This window comes from Prionailurus bengalensis, chromosome A2, assembly GCF_016509475.1.
Source record: "Prionailurus bengalensis isolate Pbe53 chromosome A2, Fcat_Pben_1.1_paternal_pri, whole genome shotgun sequence".
Lineage (NCBI taxonomy): Eukaryota > Metazoa > Chordata > Mammalia > Carnivora > Felidae > Prionailurus > Prionailurus bengalensis.
Window position 1 is genome coordinate 33072745 of NC_057348.1, and position 20626 is coordinate 33093370.

The 20626-nt window shown below is 42.0% G+C and overlaps 1 protein-coding gene across 20 annotated transcripts in view; it reads right to left on the reverse strand.

Moving 5' to 3' along the window:
• The window catches only part of MAGI1 (membrane associated guanylate kinase, WW and PDZ domain containing 1), a 643266-nt gene that overhangs the window by 67512 nt on the left and 555128 nt on the right, over positions 1-20626 (reverse strand). For all 20 annotated transcript variants that reach the window (XM_043587882.1, XM_043587890.1, XM_043587870.1 and 17 more), the window contains 5 exons: positions 20206-20263; positions 17981-18081; positions 14907-14999; positions 9291-9473; positions 7868-8488 (listed from right to left, as the gene is read on the reverse strand). In XM_043587882.1, coding sequence (XP_043443817.1) covers positions 7868-8488; positions 9291-9473; positions 14907-14999; positions 17981-18081; positions 20206-20263 — 1056 coding nt within the window. The remainder of the gene's footprint in view (positions 1-7867; positions 8489-9290; positions 9474-14906; positions 15000-17980; positions 18082-20205; positions 20264-20626) is intronic.

Here is a 20626-nt window from a genome sequence, read left to right on the forward strand (position 1 = left end):
AATTAAGTGGCATTAATTTGCCCATGGACTTCAGACCTTATTCATTACTTTATACATAAGATATTCCCCTCAATACTTATGGTATTGAAGTTATGCATCTATAAGCCAAGATGCTGCTTAGCCTAGTGGTTAAGAGCCCAGTCTTTAGGACCAAAACTTCTAGGTTTAAATCCTGGCTTTGCCATTAACCAGCTGTGTGATTCTTGGTAAATCCCTGTCCTGAGCCTGAGCATCTTCTTCTTTTAAATGGAGCCAAGATTTTACTTAACTCATGGAGCTCTTTTATTTTTTTTATTTTTTATTTTTTCATGGAGCTCTTTTAAATTATGCTATATAAAATGTTTAGAGCCAACTATGCCTGGCACACGTTGGAAGTATTTACTGTTTTATTACAAGTCATTTAAGCAAGGAGGAGTCTCATACATACTTTTCCAACCAAACCAGAAATTTCCCCTTTGCTTTACAGGAAGCAAATTTAGCTGTGGAGTTTCAACACTGAAAACAAAAGTAATTTTTTCATTTTTTTTTTCCTAGTGTAGGCGTTAACAGTCCATGCCTTCATTTCCCAGAGAACCCTAACTCAGAATCACAATGCAAAGTGATGGCAGTTCCAGGGTAGTCGCAGCAATGGGGTGCACGAGGTTTTATTCACGGGTGTATCTATGAACTGCCTGTACCATGGTAACAGGTCGGGCACATGTAAGTGCTCAATCAGTGAGAGCAGGAACATGATCAGTACCATAACCACCACCATTTCCATAGCCAATTTCTGGCTTTTAAGGTCTCTTTATCATGCTTCTAAAGGTATGAGGTGCGATTATGAGGCTGTAGGAGATGGACCTTCAGGAAGACCAAACAATCTGTTGCTTATAGACTTTAGAAGAAGAATATTATTCAGAAATGAAAGTATCTGTGGGGCACCTGGGTGGCTCAGTCGGTGAAGTGTCTGATTCTTGGTTTCGGCTCAGGTCATGATCTCAGGGTTTGTGAGTTCAGCCCCATGTAGGGCTCCATGCTAACAGTATGGAGCCTGCTTGGGATATTCTCTTTCTCTCTGTCTGACCCTCTCCTGCTCATGATCTCTCTCTCTCTCTCAAAATAAATAAACTTTATTAAAACAACAACAACAAAAGAAATGAAAGTAACTGTTTTGTGTTATAACCTGATTTTCCTCCAAGTTAAATGTCAGAGAATTAAAACTGGGTCCAGGGGCACCTGGGTGGCTCAGTCGGTTGAGCATCTGACTTCACCTCAGGTCGTGATATCATAGTTTCTGAGTTCGAGCCCCGCATCAAGCTCACTGCTTTCAGAACAGAGCTTCTGCTTCAGATCCTCTGTCCCATTCTCTCTGCCCCTCCCCTGCTTACACTCTCCCCCAAATAAATAAATATTAAAAAAAAAACATGGAAAGGTCCATGGTTGCAGTTCTGGTTGTACATGAGAATTGCCTGTGGAACTTCTACAAAAATACAAGATGCCTAGAGGTCATGCACTGTGATTAATATACTGTATGTCTGGGTAGGGCCTTTTTTTTTTTTAGTGTTTGTTTGTTTATTTATTTATGAGAGAGAGAGAGAGAAAGAGAGAGCGCATGCGGGTGAGGGGTAGAGGGAGAGGAGGACAGAGGATCCGAAGTGAGTTCTGCGTGGACAACAGACAACCCGATGTGGGGCTCGAACTCATGAACCATGAGATCAGGACCTGAGCCAAAGTCAGATGCTTAAACCACTCAGCCACCCAGGTGCCCCACACCCTGTTTAAAAAAAACCAAAAGAACAGCACTACCCAGTTGCTTCTGATACTAGGTAATATCAGTAAAACACCACTGATTTACTGTGATTACTTATGTGCCAGCAAGCAATGAGCACACATGGTATCTTATTTTATCTTTATCAAGCACATGCACATGCAAAATAAGTCTCATTATTCCCATTTTCTCAGATGATTTGTGTAAGGTCACAAAGCATATAGAGGTGGGAGCTGGGCTTTAAACCTGCATCATCTGGCTGTAGAATCTTGGGATCTTTCCTCTATGTATGTGACAAACAGCTTGTGAAAAGCAAGAATATAGGAATTACCAGCTAGGCATTCATGATTCAAAATCAGCCTCCTTTGGAAGACCAGGCTCCCCCAGGTAGAAGTAAATGCCCTGAGGCTATGAGCAGGAACTTCTCCGTAACTCTTGAAGATAATTTCAGAACCTGCTGCTAAAGCAACAACTGCCTAGCAAAAATTCCCAGACTCCGGCCAAAGCTGTTCTTGGTAAGAGAACAGCCTCTGATTAGCTTTTAGCTGAGCAAGGAGGTGTCCGTGCTGTGGCCGACATCCCTTTCTGTGACTGGAGGAACACTCCTGGGTTAGCTGAAATTCAGCTACGGAAGATCACCGAACCAGCCAGTTGGCCTAAAAAAGGTGACTCCCTCACAATGGGGTCTTTTTTGACTTACTTGATTCTGACTGCTATGGGTCTTGGGGACCATGATTGTGAAATACATTCCAGACATTGCTAATTATACTGTCTATAATAATCATAATAGTCTCCCTGGTGAATTATATTCTCTCAAAAGCTTTAAATGCACGTTTGCAGCTGCTCACCAGCAAGCCCATGATCCCCCAAGAACAGAACGCCAGAAGACAAACAAAGAGAATGACCAACTTAAAAAATGTGAACCTGGGGGCACCTGGTGGCTCAGTTGGCTAAGCGTCCAGCTCTTGATTTTGGCTCAGGTCATGATCTCACACTTCTGGAGATGAATCCCCGCGTTAAGCTCTTCATGGACAGTGTGGAGCCTGGTTGGGATTCTCTCCCTCCATCTCGCTGCCCCTTCCCTGCACCCGCCTCTCAAAAAAAATAAATAAACATTTTTTTAAAATTGTGAATCTGGAGTTGTGAGCTGTGAATACCACACAGAGATTTAGCAAAAAGATGTCATGACCTGTGAGTACCAGCACAGAAGATTAACAAAATCTGAGAACTCTAGAGCAGCAGCTAGGAGTGGTGGTAATTCCTTAAAACTTTAGTTGCGTCTCTCAGGCTGAGAGTCTGATCAAAAGTGGGGAATTGTTAAAAAATGACACAATAGGCCCCAAATTGAGTCACTTATGCTGAGCCCTGGATCACCAAACTGAGACTTAATATTTACTTACAGTTTCAGCCTCTCCCAGGAATAAAATCTTACACCATACCATTTGGAATTACCTGGTTAGCATTGGTGAGGTCACCTGCCTGGTAGAGGCTGGCCTTCCCCTAAGGGAAGGTGATCCTACCACAACCGATCTGCTTTGTGCTAGTTTAACACCGCATCCTACTCTTTGCTGCATGTAAAAGCCTTCTATCCTTGTAGAGCTTCCCAGAGCTCCTTTCTTTTGCTCGATGGGGTGCTCTCAGGAATCACTGAGAAAAGCCAGTTCCGATCTTTAAGATTTACTCAGTTGAATTTTGGCTTTTAACACATCAAGGACATCATTTTGTGCATTAAGGTAGTAGGCCAAAAAGGGTCACTCGGAAGAGGACTGGTTCAAAACATCCATTTTGTTGAACTGAGCGCTGAGTCTCAGGGCAGGAGCGGTAACGTGGTCAGAGGTGTAGAGAAGTAAGAGGGCGGGTGGAAGCAGAGAGGGGCTCCTGACGCCCAGGTCAGCTGTCCTTTCGATACACACTTTCTCTCAAAAGCAAGACACACATTCTCCACTTTCATAAAGTATTGCCAAATCTCATGAAACAGAGTATTCCGACTCAAACCAATATTACATCTTTTTTTTTTTTTAATTTTTTTTCCCAACGTTTATTTATTTTTGGGACAGAGAGAGACAGAGCATGAACGGGCGAGGGGCAGAGAGAGAGGGAGACACAGAATCGGAAACAGACTCCAGGCTCTGAGCCATCAGCCCAGAGCCCGACGCGGGGCTCGAACTCCCGGACCGCGAGATCGTGACCTGGCTGAAGTCGGACGCTTAACCGACTGCGCCACCCAGGCGCCCCAAACCAATATTACATCTTAAAGAATGTCCCACTTGCTAACCGGTGTGAATTAGCCAAATATACAAAATACACAAAGGTGCACAGGTAGCCATGTTACATACAATACCCTTTTTTTAAAAAAGAAAAAAAAAAAGAAAGAAAGAAAGAAAAGAAAAGAAACCAAAAACCAACTTTTACAAGACAAATGATCTCTTGTAAATTAAAAAGCCCACTAAGGGCACCTAGGTGGCTCAGATGGTTAAGGCTCCAACTCTTGGTTTCAGTTCAGGTCCTGATCTCATGGTTCATGAGTTCGAGCCCCACAGGTGACCTCTGTGCTGACAGCATGGAGCCTGCTTGGGATGCTCTGTCTCTCCCCCCTTCTCTCCCGTCCCCTGTGCACGTGCACACACACACACACACACACACACACACACACACACACTCTCTCTCTCTCTCTCTCTCTCTCTCTCTCTCAATAAATAAATAAATAAATAAACTTAAAAAAAAACCAAACCACTACTTTTTTTCAAAGTAGGCTCCACTCCCAACATGGGGCTGGAACTCAGGACCCTGAGATCGAGTCAGATCCTCTACCAACTGAGCCAACTGAGCCAACCAGTTTTGGGTGCCCCAAAACCCACGATATTCTTAAAAAAAAAAAAACCAGCAATCTCCTTCTAGCATAATTTTCCACACACCTAAAAAAAGTCTCTAGATTCACACTGGTGTCAGGCAACAGGCTATCTGAATGCAAATACTACATAAAGGTAAGATAAGTAAAGAGCATTCTCCTGACTGCACAGCAGAGGGCGAAGGAGGAAGGTAAGTGCCTTAGGAAGATGGGGAGCCAGGCCTAGGAAGAAGGCTGTGCCCAGGAAGAGTGTGACTGATGGACCAGGAGACAAGGACCTATTTACAGAGAAGATACTTGTAAACAAATCGGTAAGGGTCCCAGCTGCCAGGGCATGTGGATGAACACCCCCAGCAATTCCACGCCAGATCCAGGAAACTGTCCAGTCCCAGAAATTCACAAATGATATTCCAACCTCTGCTTGATTTCCAGCTTAGGGTGGAGGAGGGAAGACAAAAAAAATACCAAAATCAAAAGGTACCCGATCTTGACAAGAAGAGACCTCAAAAATGAGCTCAGGAGATTAAGAATGAAAACAAATACAAATGTAGCTACTTCTGTCCCAAAGTAGAAAAGGCCAGTTGTTTAAAGCACAGAAAGCCTCATCCTCAAGATTTCAATTCCTAAGACTCACAAGAATCATGAGTTTATCAATCGGCTTTACTAGGAGTTTGGCAGAAATGAGACTCATTAGAAAGAATCAGTGAAGTGGCCATTAACTTTCTCATTTAACCTAGAAGCTGCCTTTGTGGCTTCACCAAACCTTCCCGTTGACACCCTCACCATACAGGAGTGATGACTAAAATGTTGGCCCCTGTTCAAATAACTAACGTATGGCAGAAACAAATATATTTATATGATTTCTAGAAAGATTAATAGTAGCTAGTGCTAGCCTGCCAAATGCAGATGTACAAACTTTCTATCCAAAACATAAATCAAACACAAGGCATATGGTGTATTTTAAAGACTGCTGATGTGAGACTGATTTTAAATTACTCAGATTCCGGAATAAACTATGGAGATGTTCACTAATGTGGCAATATATTCTGGATCTTTCCACATTAATTTAAGTTTATATGATGTAATGGCATTAACAAAAAGAAGGTCTTAGAAATTAAGAAGAGAAAATGCAAGCATATGTGAAATCCAGGGGTAGGTTTCTATCATCAGTTGTTTGCTAGTTTGGGCATATTCATTACAGTATGGTTCCGGTGAATGTAGTAAGTTAGAGGGTGTAATGAGGCACTATTTTTTGGTCTCCTTCAAGTGAATCTAATAAAAAAGAAAAACTGAACACACTGAAAAATGGCATGAAGGAGCAAATAAAGTAGGCAGGAGAGCAGGGTGGTTTGTGGCCATCAAATGAGCAGTGGCTAAGTCAAAAATGGCCCAGATGGACCAAGAACTATTTAAGTTTTCAAGCTGCTGGACACAAAAATCAGCAATTATGGAAAAAGCCATGTTATTCGGAGTTAAGCAGGGCAGAGTGTTGAACTGGAAACCCCAGATTTGAGGTGAACCCCTCAGTCATAGTAGAGCATGGCACCTGCCTACCTTTCAGGGACATGGTACAAGTGAGATGAGAGGCAGGGGCCAATATTAAAAGTGCTTTGTAAATTGCCAGCTTATCCACAAGTGTCAGGTGTCATCATCAACATCATCACCACCACCACCAACAACAACCATCAACCATCACCACCATCACCACCATCACCACCATCACCACCAATATCACCACCACCACCATCATGATCATTCTTAATCTCGAGTCACTTTCTCCTACATCTCGGTCACTGTTGAAAAAAGTGATCTGTCCAGTCAAGTGATCAAGGTACAAGAAGAGACTTCAAAAGGATGTTGCTGGAGATAACTGGTTAAAAGTTAAATCTGCACAATGGCTATTATAGCTGTTGAAGACGTGTTAGCTGAGCATTTCAGTTCACACAGACAATTGCTCTGAATTTTGGATTTCTTTCCAGTGACCCCAGTCATTCTGACCACAGAACATACAACATCATGAGATGAGAACACAGTCGCCGTGACACAAAGGAGTTCCTCTGCTTCAATGGAACCAAAAGGAAATAAATGTCTAGCTCCTGATCTCTTTTCAGACAATCAAAATATGCTGTACATCAAACAGATCATGTTGGCAAAGATTGAAGGAACGACCATTCTCAGGCCCACTGTGTGAAGTGATCAATCAACACTAGTCACATACGCATACCCAGGGAAAATACATTTCAGCCATGTAAAAAATACTTCTCAGTGCGAGTTCCTGAGAGTTCTGGTGGGGCAGGATTAAGGGGTGCAGGCAGGGGAGAGGAAATCTAGGTCTCAAGATTTAGAGTACCCCACTTCTCTGAGATCCTACCACTTCATGAAGATGTGGGTATGTTGAGGTATGTTTTTCATTATGATCCTGGAGCTATTGTTCCTGTCAAGTGTAAGTAATCACATACCCATTCACTCATTCAATATTTTTTTCATTTATGAAAGCATACAACTGTCAACATGCAGACATGGGTCCTGCTTTATGGGTCTTATATTCTAGTGAAAAAGAGAGCAACAAAGAAAAATTAAATACATACACAAAACAATGACTTGTGCCATAATAATAATGATGTAATAAAGGCTAGGAAGAAATGGGACGCTGCAGTGAAGATTACAAGGAACTGAGAAGCTACTTTAAAAAAGTAACCTGAGAAACATTCGTCTAGGAGGAGACTTGAGTGAGACTGAGCTAGCCACGTGAATAGCTGGGGCAAGAGCTTTCCAAGCAGTGGGAACAGGAAGTGCAAAGGCCCTGAGACAGCAAAGGCTTGTAGTACTAGAGCCTCTTCCGAAAAGAAGCCAGGTGGCTAGACTATAGTGACGAGGGGAGAGGAGTGTGAAATGAGGTTGGAAGAGTGAGCACAGTGAGCAAGAGCCACGTTTTGCATGCAGGCTGTGCAGGCCAGGTTCAGGACACTTGAAGGATAGAGATTCTAAAATATTAATGTTTTTTTAAAAGCACAATGCAAGTTACATTTAAAAGTATCATTTTGGCTACACAGGTATAACATAATATATAAACACAACCTTCATTCTATAGAGGCTACCATTTGGAAAAAACAGAAGGCAATTTGAATACGTTTCCAAATGGGTAAATAAAAATGATCTTAAAGACTAGACATTTAAAAAGCCCCCAAAGCCACCCGGAGACTAGTAAGTCAAACAATGGATTCTGCGTTAAGAGAAAAAAAAAAATCATATAACAAAAGAAACCTACATACCTCCTCGTTGCACCAACAGTGTGACTTCACTTCCCTTTGGACATTCAATCAGCATATCCACAACTTGATTATGGGTCAGAGCCTGCACATTCTTCTTATTAACTTCCACTATAAGATCCCCTTCTTTCAGGCCACGGCACCTTGGACTGTCCACGATCTGTTTCACTCTTTGGCCACCGCCACCAGGACTGTCCGCGATAGTAAAACCAAAGCCCATTGGGCCTTTGACTATATGAACAGTTATGAGCTCTGGCTGAGTGGCTATGGAGGAAGCCAAAGAGACAGTGTCATTGGGGTAACCATGGGAACCGTTTGAAGCCACATCAGCAGGGCTGCTTGGCCTGGCATCCTTCATGCCATTGACTTTGCCTGTTTTACTGCTGTGACTGGCCGGCGAATCATAGGTCTCTTGCCCATTCACAATAATTGGTTCTTTATCCAAAATGGCTACCGAAGTCACTAAACTTGTATTGGGGTCATCTGGGTCAAAAGGCAACGGGTAACCTCGGCAGAGTTCAAGGTCCACGCTGGCACCAATGGGAATGGACTGGAAGATTTTCACAACTTGCGCATGTGTGTGTCCCAAAACACAGGTGTCATTCACGCTGACAATGACATCTCCTGCAAAAGGTAAGAGTTTGGGGGTTAAAAAGAAAGTAGCCAAAACAAGTTTTATCAACATTATACTATGAAATTCTACCAAAAGGAAGCTGAACGGAAACTGGAGGTTTGGGGGTGGTATCATAGGGCACAAAGGGAATGCTTCTATTACTTATTGTAACTGCTAACAAGGCATTCTTTTAGCATCTCCTGTCTGCCCTGCTAATGAGAATATAATGATCATTGAAAGAACAGTGGGATTTCTTCTAAAAAAAATTCTCATTGCAGAAATCCAAGTTTAGACTTCTTCTATTCATACAGATCTAAATTTTTAGTAAATTACCACCTTACTGTATTTAATAGCACCCTAACAGTACCCCAAAGTTAGAATGGCTTCAAAGGTTTGCATCTATACCAGGGAATGCATTTATGTAGTGGAAGAATCTTGCTTACGTACAGTGTTTAAAAAAACATTTACTGGAGCCACTTGGGTGGCTCAGTTAAGCATCTCTTGGTTTTAGTTCAGGTCATGATCTCATGGTCCAAGGGATGAAGCCCCGTATCGGGCTCTGTGCTCACAGTGCCAGAGCTTGCTTGGGATTCCCTCTCCCTCTCCATGGCCCTCCCCAGCTCGTGGGCGCTCCCTCTCTCCCTCCCTCTCTCTCTCTCTCTCTCTCTCTCTCTCAAAATAAACAAACTTAAAAAAATACAAAAATAAAAAACATTTATAAAGTCACGAAATCATGATGTCATTGGCCTCGGTTCAGGTGCCGGGTGGCAGGCACACCACACAGGGAATGCTAGGGCCCTGTGGTGCCTCTACCTGTTTCCATCTTGCCATCCAATGCCGCAGGACCATCCAGGACCAAGCTCTTGATCTGCAGGAACTCGTCAGGTTCATCCCCTCCAACAACTGTGAAGCCAAAGCCACGACTGCTTTTCCGCAGCTTCGTGTGAATAAACTTGCCTTTCAACTCAGAAGGGTTTCGTGTAAAAAAGGGTTTGCCTGGATGAAAATACGAAAAGTATAAGGAACGTCACTATGCATGAAAAGGTGAATTAAATAAGAAATGACACAACTTATGGACGGCTCTCCAAGCTCCTGTGCCTGAGGGGTCTTAGGAAATTCCTCTCTTGACTGCAGTAATAAGGTGGTGTTCCCAGGCCCCTCTGTTTAAGAAGGGGGATATGGTACCTACAGTATGTCAGCATGAAGTTCTCAAAGAAAATACAAAAGAAAAATGACCATCATCTGAAACACTTCTTGGTTTCAGTTCATGTAGTTTCACAGCAATTGAGCTGCCATGAGGTCCTTCACAGAAGATAAAATGGGTCTGTGTTTTGTGTCGTCTGTGTTGTTACGGTTTCTAATTTGCAATACAACTTCCAACGTGTTGCCTCCGGCTTGGCTTCTACTTGTGAAACCAATTCAGCGAAAACTTTAGTTTCTAATCAAACAGAAAACACATTCTGAAAATATATAGAGGATGCCAGGAAACATACGGTCACAAAGAATAATGATAAAAATGTAATTCGCTACTTTCAAAATCAGAAGAGTCATAACTTCACCTTGAATTTGAGTTTCAAATGTGTCATTTTTCCTGTATGTTTTTGCCTTTTAACAATTTGTAAAATAGCCTGGACATGCCCCCTAATAAAATTTATTGTTTAAAAAAGTTTAGGACGTGTGGCTTAGAATATTTTTTTAAAATACAAAACATCTAAACGAAATAGTTACTAACAAAAGCCACACCGCTCCAAATTCAGTTGTCCTGTTTAAAATCAATTAATAGGGGCACCTATTTCAGCTCAGGTCACACTCTCACATTTAGCGGGATCAAGCCCCATGCTGGGCTCCGCACTGACAGTGGGGAGCCTGCTTGGGATTCTCTCTCTCCCTCTCTCTCTGCCTCTCCCCCATGACCTCTCTCAAAATAAATACATAAATTAAAAAAAAACTGAAATAAAATAAATTAACAGCTATATAGCTAAAGAACTACCAAACATGCTCCCTATGGTTTTGTTTTCTTGATAATATTCACAATAACAGTTTGTACACAAACCAAAAATTTTAAAAGTCAGTATTGTTAGGAATTTCTCCACAATTGAGAAACTTCCCAGAATTTCTCTAGTTATCCCAAACAGTGGACATCATTTCAGGTTTAGACTTTTTAAACTCTCCTGATTAGGGGCTCCTAATGGAGCTCAGTAGAGCGTGCGACTCTTGATGTCGGGGTTGTAAGTTCGAGCCCCACGTTGGGTGTAGAGATTACTTAAAAACAAAATCTTACAAACAAAAAAAAAACCCTCTCCTAATTATAATTCATATCCCCTTCTCTCCTGCTTGCCACAGCTTCCTCATCTTCTATCCAAAGTGTTATCAAAACAAAAACAAAACACCCAGGAGAATAAGTCTCCATAGACCCCTACACCCAAGTGTGGCACCCAGAAAGGAAGTTATTTTTGGTTAGCTATAGCTAAAAGGCCTTTTTCAAAAAGTCTCTGGGCACATATACAATTTTTAGTTGCATATTTCAAAAGTTCCCGGCTCTTAAAAAGGACTCTTTTAAATTACTAGAGTCATCGTCCTGCTCACAAAGCTCCCCCTTTGCAAGGCTGGTTGGAAGCTTCATAAACTACAGACTCGTCACGGCGGCTAACGAAAGGCAAGGCTGAAGCATTCGCCATGCACAGTCGTCCGCCACGGCATCAGAAAGGTGGTTTCAAAGTGCACTCGGGGCTTGTGGGGAGACAGCTGCCACGGCAATTATCAGATGGCAAACCGAGGCCAGGGGTGTGTGCGAATAGCCTACATCCTTAAGGCAGAGGCAGCTAGGGAGTTGGGATGGCGTGAAGGGAAACACATTTCGGTTATGCAGAGACAGCAGTGGCCGTCACCTTCTCAGTGAGGCTCTGTCTGGTCATCTTCTTAAAAACTGTAACACCTCCTCCACCATTGCCAATCCCCCTTTCCTGCTTGTTTCCTGTCCCTACTATTTATCACCCTCCAACAAAGTATGCGTCTTAGGTATGTATAGGTTTGGTGATCTGATTCTCGCCCACCCCTTCACTTCATGTGCTCCAAAAGTTTGTGTTGAATAAACGAATGACTGAACAACAGCACAAAGAAATGCGATTCAACGTGTCTTTGAGAAGGTGGGAAGACGTGGTTGGGTGTTTAAGCTTCTCACCCTCATTATAGGCAAAGTTAGAAAATGTGAAAATGTGCCTGGCAGTTTAACTGAATGAATTTTTTAAAAATCCATTAGCATATTTTGAACTTAGAATGTTTTCAACTTAATGGAGACAGGAACAGAGCTTTGAAATTACACCGATGACTTCGTTTTTTTAGCGCTTAACTAGGGAAGATCACAGGGCTTCACATTCATGGGCATTTGATTATGTTTTATGAATGGTTGGGTCATGAGCTAACGTAGCTTTGGAAAAGAAGCACTTTCTACCCACAAGCAGTGGAACTGGAGCTCTCTGCTGCAGCCCTGTGGTAAATGTAATTTTCCAAGAGATCCTAGTCTGCTGACTATACAGCTGCACGATCTTGTTATGTATGAGAATCACCTGGGTAGCTCTTTTTTTTTTTTTAATTTTTTTTAATGTTTATTTATTTTTGAGACAGAGAGAGACAGAGCATGAATGGGGGAGGGGCAGAGAGAGAGGGAGACACAGAATCGGAAACAGGCTCCAGGCTCTGAGCCATCAGCCCAGGGCCCGATGCGGGGCTCGAACTCACGGACCGCGAGATCGTGACCTGGCTGAAGTCGGACGCTTAACCGACTGCGCCACCCAGGCGCCCCTCTTTTTTTTTTTTTTTTAAAGGTACTCATTTTAGAGTTGCCTGAGTGGCTCAGTTGGTTAAGCTCCCAACTCTTGATCTTGGCTCAGGTCGTGACCTCACAGTTTGTGAGTTCAAGCCCCATGTTGGGCTTTTCTGCGCTGACAGCACAGAGCCTGCTTGGGATTCTGTCTCTCCCTCTCTCTGTCCTTTCCCTGCTTATGTTCTCTCTCTCTCTCAAAATAAATACATAAATTAAAAATAAATAAATAAATAAAGGTACTCCTGTCTAGGGCTTATGCTAGACCTATTTAATCAGGATCCTTTGAGTCTTGTCCCCAAATTCTGCTCTTCAATAGCCCTTAGGAGGTTGCTTTTCTGACAGGCTGGCACAATTTTTTAGCATGTGTTTGAACACCCTAGGCCAGTGATGTCCAATAGCAATTTCTATGACAAGACAATGCTTTATATCTGCACTGTCCAATATGGCAGTCACTAATCACACATAGCTCTTGAGCCCTTGATATGCAGCTAGGGGAACTGAGGGACTAAACTTTTATTTTATTTACTTAAAAAAATTTTTTTAACGTTTATTCACTTCTGAGAGACAGGGAGAGACAGAGCATTAGTGGGGGACGGGCAGAGAGAAAGGGAGACACAGAATGTGAAGCAGGCTAAAGGCTCTGAGCTGTCAACACAGAGCCTGACACGGGGCTCAAACCCACGGATCATGAGTTCATCACCTGAGCCGAAGTCATGCGCCCAAATGACTGAGCCACCCGGCACCTCTTTATTGTTTTTTAATTGTAATCAATTTAAATGTCAACACGTAGCCATTGGCATCTGTATTGGTTGGCCACATTTAGACTACACAGTGGTGTCCCCGCACATACAAGACAAGAAACAAATGAACAAAAAAGGTTTTAGCCAGAAATTTAACTGTTCCTAATGACACTTAGGATTCAAATCGGGTGCTCTAGGACTTACTGGCTGTGTGGCGTGGGCCAAGTCGCCAATGCTCTCTCTGCCTAAGTATTACAGGTGCAAATGGAGGTAATGACAGTACCAACCTCCTTATTCATGATAGCCGTAAGGAAAAACCATAGCAGACAGAAGATATGTAGGGAGGTACCGGGTAAATAAAAACAGCCCACTAAAGGTGAGTTGTAATTTCGAAAGCGGTGGTGGTGGGGTGGGTGCAGTGGAGGGATGGCTGCAGAAATCTCTCTCGAAGCCTCAACTGGAATTGGAGAATTTTCCTAAGAGCAACTCTCTTCAACGTTATCATCTGCTGGAATTAGAAGTGTACCCTTGATCAGAGGAAAGTTTCGTTGGGCAGTGAACTTAGCAAAGCGACACCAATACCAGTCTAACCAAGGTAGCTACACATTCTTCCTGAGACTCCTAGCAGGATGCTAGAACACGACACTTAACCAGCAGGCAGGGAAATAAGGCCACATGAGGTTGCAGAAGGAATTTTCTATTTAAAAAATACAGAGGAAGCCACAATCGCATTGATATTAATGCTATTATCTGCTATGTTCTATCTTTATTAAACCCATTAGGACCATAAAAATGTACACCCACGCCAGGAGAAATTATTTTACATAAACTGGTATTATTACCAATCTCATGATGCTATCAGCTTTCCAGGGAAGCAACTTCTTGCTCATGAAAATTATAATGGAGGAACGAAAATCAGAGAAAAGAGTTTTTCTACTTGTCTTTTTAAATCTAACGCAACGATACCTCTTTAAAAATGTACAGAGAACGAAGACAAACCTTAGTCTTTTTAATGGGTCTGTACCGCAAACATTCCCCAACTCTATCAAATATAGTGCCTGTTCTATTTTTCTTATTTAAAGAAATTTAAAAAACAAAAACAAACAAAAAACCCAATTCTTCTCTATCATTTAAGAGCAATCAGGCCTGAAAGGAGTAAGATTCTGGAGATACCAATTTTTAACAATGAACGTCTCTAGGGGCTCCTACTATCTGTGAGCATAAATAAGTGAGACCCAACGAAACATTGTAAAATATGTGTAAATGCCAAACTACAGCAAGAATAGGAGATTCACATTTAGTATATAATAATATCAAATGGTTTCACATTTACAAGAAAATCTTAGTCAAAAGCAAATATGTTGACGAGGATCTTGGAATATCCTCAAGCTGACTCTTCAAGTTATCTTACTAAATACCAATAATAAATTTCTGTAGTCTCGAAATCAGTGATTTACAACCCTGGGATTTCTCCCCAGGGGCATCTGGCGACGACTGGGGCATTTTTAGTTGTCACAAGAGGGTAGAGACCATGGACGCCCCTAAACTTGGTCCAATGCACAGGACAGGCCCCACGCACAACCAAGAATTATCTGGCCCCAAGCGTCAAAGGCGCTGAGGCTGAGAAACGCTAATGGCAAGTGGTCACTATTTTCAGAGCACTGCAATTAGCTGAGCAAATTTACACACACACATAAAGCTCTAGTTTTCTTGGCAAGTTTGATTAACAGTATGTTTAGAATTTCTAACATCACAGTTTTCACCATCAAAGGAAGGAACTGGCAATTGTGAGATTCTACTTTTTAAACTTCCTTTAAAAAATTAAATTTTTGATCTAAACGCTTCATCATCATAAAGACGCTTTACCCTGAAGTGGAGCTTCTCTGGCTGGCTCCGGATTGCTCGGGGGGTGGTTTGGAGTAACAGGAGGCACAAGACATGGGTGATGTTCCGTCCATTCTGTGAGGAAAAGAAAGAGTACATTGTGTTTCCTTCAAATGGGAGTCACATTAACATTCTCTTAAAAGAAGATTCACCTTCTTAAGCATCCAACTACCCAAACTAATGAAACTAGACACAGAGAGCTTAGATAGAAAACAAACTGGTATCAGACCCCGCTCTTTGTTAAGGATAAGATTCTCTCTCTCTCTCTCTCTCTCTCTCTCTCTCTCTCTCTCTCTCTCTCTCTCTCCCCCTCTGTGTGTGTGTGTGTGTGTGTGTGTGTGTGTCCCTCTCCCATCAGAGTTTTGAGGAAAGCTCATATCATATTGTGATATGACCAATAAAAACTTCAGTTCTCTGTGACCGGAGGGTCCAAAGTGAGACCAAGTAAAAAATATCAGGAAAGATATACAATCAACTGACGCCACCAGCCCGATGAGGGAACACCGTCTCTAACACACTTGAGACATGAGCTGAGCTGCTGAGGTCTGCTCGTCTTGGATGACAATAAAGGTGATTTCAGCAGTATGCTAAAGTGCTATCCCCTCCCATCTCCCAAACCCGAACGAGACTTATCACCAACATGCCTGTGTCCTGACTGTAGTCCTCCTCACCTTGGAGGCCCAGAAACAACGCGCTGTGAGTGACCCTTGAGATTTACACAGTCACCTTCCAGCTAATATATTCAACCGTATACCTGAGCCTTCAAACAGCACTTTCTCGCACTACAAAGTTTCACCAGTTGAGAAAAATATTTAAAAACATTTTTTTTTTAACTAGAAAAGAGATGAAGGTAGAAAGGAGAACTTTTTGGTAGGTGCATACACACGAACACACAGACACACACAGACACACACACACACACACACACACACACACACACACACTACTCTAATATACAGTGTAGTGGTGCCTGGCTGGCTAGCTTGTAGAGCATGAGACTCTTGATCTCGGAATCACAAGTTCTAGGCCCATGTTGGACGTAGAGCTTACTTAAAAAAACAAAAACAGAAACAAAAGACAGTAAAATACAATCTATGGCAGTGTTTGGCCACCTGTGGCTTATAAGCCAAAGGGACCCTACTGTCCATTTTGATACAACTCTCAAGCCAAGGATGGTTTTTCCATCTTTACATGGTTGAAAAAATTAAAATGAGAAATACTTAGTAACACATGAAAATTACATCAAGTTCAAATATCCATCTTCAGGGGCGCCTGGGTGGCGCAGTCGGTTAAGCGTCCGACTTCAGCCAGGTCACGATCTCGCGGTGAGTTCGAGCCCCGCGTCGGGCTCTGGGCTGATGGCTCAGAGCCTGGAGCCTGTTTCCGATTCTGTGTCTCCCTCTCTCTCTGCCCCTCCCCCGTTCATGCTCTGTCTCTCTATGTCCCAAAAATAAAAATAAACGTTGAAAAAAAAAATTTAAAAAAATATCCATCTTCATACATGATGCTTTATTGGAACACAGTCACATCTATTCATTTACACATCGTGTACGGGTCTTTTCATACTTCAAGGGCTGAGATGAACAGTTGTGATAGAGATCGGATGAATGGCAAAGGCTAAAATGTCCTCTAGCTGGCCATTCACAGAAAAAGTCTGCCAACTTTCCCCCTATGACCTACACTTACTATGATCAATATTATAATAAAAGTGTCATATTTGATCTTCATATATTTGATATTTGCATATTACATTGAGAGGGTATTGAGCAGTCATTTCATTTTATTTTTTCAAGTTTATTTATTGTAAGAGAGCCAGAGAGGGCACAAATGGGGGAGAAGCAGAGAGAAAGGGAGAATCCCAAGCATACTCCTCACTGCCAGCACAGAGCCCGACGTGGGGCTCAAACTCACAAAAGTGTGAGGTCATGACCTGAGATGAAACCAAGAGTTGAACACTTAACCAACTGAGTCACCCAGGTGCCCCTGAGTATATCATTTTAAAAGGGTGCAATGAAAAACTAAAAAAACCCTACTAATAACTAGATGGCTATTAATGAACAGATGTATTAATAAATAGCTGAATGAAGTAAGTTCATAAAATGGAAAATTATGCAGCCCTTAAAAATTACAGGGCAAATCTTTATTAACCAGCTTTGAAATATGTGCAAGAAATACATTTAAATGAGATCATCAGGTCATAAAACTAACACATATACATATATATAACATATATATATACATATAAGTTATACACACACACACACACACACACACACCTATAAGTTACAATCCGATTGTTATTAAAATATGCATCTATGTACAGGGGCACCTGGGTGGCTCAGTCAGTTAAGCATCCGACTCTTGGTTTCAGCTCAGGTCATGATCTCATGGCTTCGTGGGTACAAGACCCACATTGGGCTCTGTGCTGGCATCACAGAGCCTGCTTGGGATTCTCTCTCCCTCTCTAGCTGTCATTCCCCGACTCGTGGTGTCTCAGGCTCTCTCAAAACAAATAAATAAACTTAAAATTTCAGCACAGTGTCTATCATTGAGAATGAGATAGGAGCAAGCAGGGGAGAATTTAATATTCTCCATTCTTGAACTGTCCATATTTTTATAAAGATCATGAATTAACTTATAGTTTTGGAAAAGCATTAAAAATTACCAGCTTTTTCTGATTCTTACATGTCATGTTTCTAAAATTAGAAGTTAGCTTCATATATAATAACTCCTCCTAAGGGCTCAAAGCAGTATGAATTTAGACACCAGCTGGTATGTAAACATGCTGGGGCAACAAGCAAGTTCTCCAGTATGATGACAGCTTCTTTCTAAATTAAAGTGGAGATCGGGGGGCCGTGGGCTAGGGCCCCCACTTGAGCTGTCTGGGTTCCGGGTGGAAGAGAAGCACTGTCATCTCCCCCCCGCCCCCGCAGGACACCAAGTCCACGGCATGGCAGAAGGACAGGAACATCAAGGCCAGTTCTGACCACACGGGGGTGTCAGCGCCCAGGCTTTGCCCCAAGCTCCTCTGCCCAACACATCAAGGGAAAGCCAACCTTCTGGCTGCGGCTGCGGCTGCGGCTGCTGCTGCTCCAGCTGCTTCTTCCGTTTGGCTTCTAGAACCGGGTTCTCATATTGTGTCTTCCTGTTGATGTGGCTGGAGCAGGAGGCAGACAATATTTGGTTAGAAAACAGTTCATCCCACAAGCAAAATGCCAGTCTGCCAAGTCCCTTGCTTAGCACCGAGCAAAGCAGGTGGTCTGAGATGCTGCCCAGCACATGTCAAAACGGGCAATGAGGAAGAGGAAAAAGAGACGAATGCTTTCCATATAGCGACTGCCTATAGAGGCTACCAGCTTTTCCCGCATTTTATTTTAAAATCTTCAATAAATGATAAGAGGCAGGTCCTATTGATATTCATATTTTATGGAGAGGGAAAGTAAATTTCTGAGCAATTACTAACTCACCTAACAGAACGTGGCTAGTAAACAGTCAAGAGGCAAGGAAGCTCAGGTCTGTCTGCTTTCAAATCGCAGGATTTTAACCACTGACTCTTCCAAATGTCCAAGGAAGCACCTGACTCAGGGAAGTGCTTCAATTCAAGGAAAAGTGGATTGTGGAATTATTAAAAATGAGATTAAAGTACAGACAGGATGCAGTCTATGACATGCAATGCCAGAACTGCTTGTGGCTTCCTATGACAGTTCAGAGAAGCCTCAGCACTCAAAGTTAAAAGAAGGGCTCTCCCAACATCTGCCAACTATTTTCATCAGTGGACATGGAGTCAGGATTAAAAGTATGAGCCTCAGGCAAAAAAACTCCAAATGCAGCTAACCTAAGCAAATGTGATGCGTTCAAAGTGACAAAGACCTAGATACGCCAGACGGTTCCAAAACTAATAAGGCCATGGAACAAAAATACATACATACGTGTACATGCATGGGTTTTTTTTTTTTTGCCATGGCCTTAGTGTACATACACATATTTTACACAAACATACATACACACAAGCATACATACACTTGGTGTTTTGTTTTTGTTTTGTTTTGTCTTATCCAAAATCATACTTGATTAGAAGTTTGGGAATGGACCTATTATGTAATTACAGTATTCAGAACTCAAAATATTTCTTAAAGGCGGGCTGGTCAAACAGGGTGGATAGACTAACCACCTTTAGATGATCTGCAGGGCACACAGAGGAGCTTTATTTTGTGAGGGTCAGAGAAACAACAATGCCCTTCTAATGGCCCAAGTCACCAAATCCTTTGTTACACAGAGTTGGCCATGTGAGGACTGGCCAATGACACTTGCTATATTGAACTCATACTTTTTTATGATAAGATGCGGAGCATTTTACAGTCTGACAATTTGTATCATATACTCTTATCACCAGGCCATTATACAGATGAATTTTCATTGCCTGGAGCATGAGAGACAGAAAGCTTGCCAGCTGTCTTTAGGGCACCAGGCGGGATTATGACGATGGAATATTTCTATGTCATTTGTTTCTGTCGAAGCCTCTTTTATTAGTGATTTCTCCGCTTTCTCAGGAAATGATACATAGCACATTTGCTACAATGTTTCATCTCTTGGGTTTCTTTTCTTTCAGGATTATCCTAACAAGACAGAGTCTGCGCCCAATGCCAGAACAAGATATATACCACACGGGACATGAGGAGGGTTTGAGAGTCTTAAAGATGGAAAATAGGAGCTATGTCTATGGTCCTCAGGCAGAGGAGAGGCAAAAAAGCATACAAGGTCTTACAGCTTGGGCCAGTTCTCAATTATCTTCTCAATTCTGGTGACATTTCATACATTACTGAGACATGTCTAACCCTTCTGGAAAGTCTGCATGAATAAATAAGTAATTACTGAAAAGTTCAGGCCTGAGCAGGGCAAAAAGTAGGCAAACATGTTCTGCTCCAGAAGATAACCCCTACTCACCTGCTCCAGTGAGTCTTAGCTTTTCTCATTCATTCATTCATTCATTCATTCATTCAACTAATACTTATCAAGAAGGCGGCATATGCCAGGCCTGTGTTGGGTCCTGGTAAAATACTGGTAAACAAAAGGCATTGATCTTGTCCTTTTAGCATTTACTGTCTTCAGATTCACTGAATATTTTCTCATTCATTAAAATATGCATATATATTTTCATTACAAATTATGTTGTTGTTGCTAACAGTTTGTACCTTATAATGATGGCCAACTCTGTTCAGCATAAACGTACATAATTATTATAGAGGAGTACAAACCAAAATATGGGTTAACAGCCACTTACTCTACATAGTAGATACCATAGACAGGGTCTTCAATCTTTTCCCAACCAGCAGGTAGTTCTGAAAAATAAAAGAAGATTTAGAGCAAGAAGACCATATTCTTGAAGAACCCAAGGATTCTTAACAACTAAGTGAGGGGAAAAAGAGAGAGACTCTTGAAAGTGCCTTAAATCCAGTTAAAACTGTGCATTCTAACAACAACAAAAAGCAAGCATTATATGTACCTATCAGTGTATTTTTCTACATGAGGAACAATTCTTTACTGATATTTTGCACAAGCTACTACAAGTTAATAAAATGTAGTCCCAGATGCTTTTGTTCTAAATCAACTACTAAATTAGATTTTAATGGAGATTTGGTTAAAATTTGCCTTGAATGCCTGGTTTGTATCTTAAATATTTATAATTTTCTCATTTTATTTCC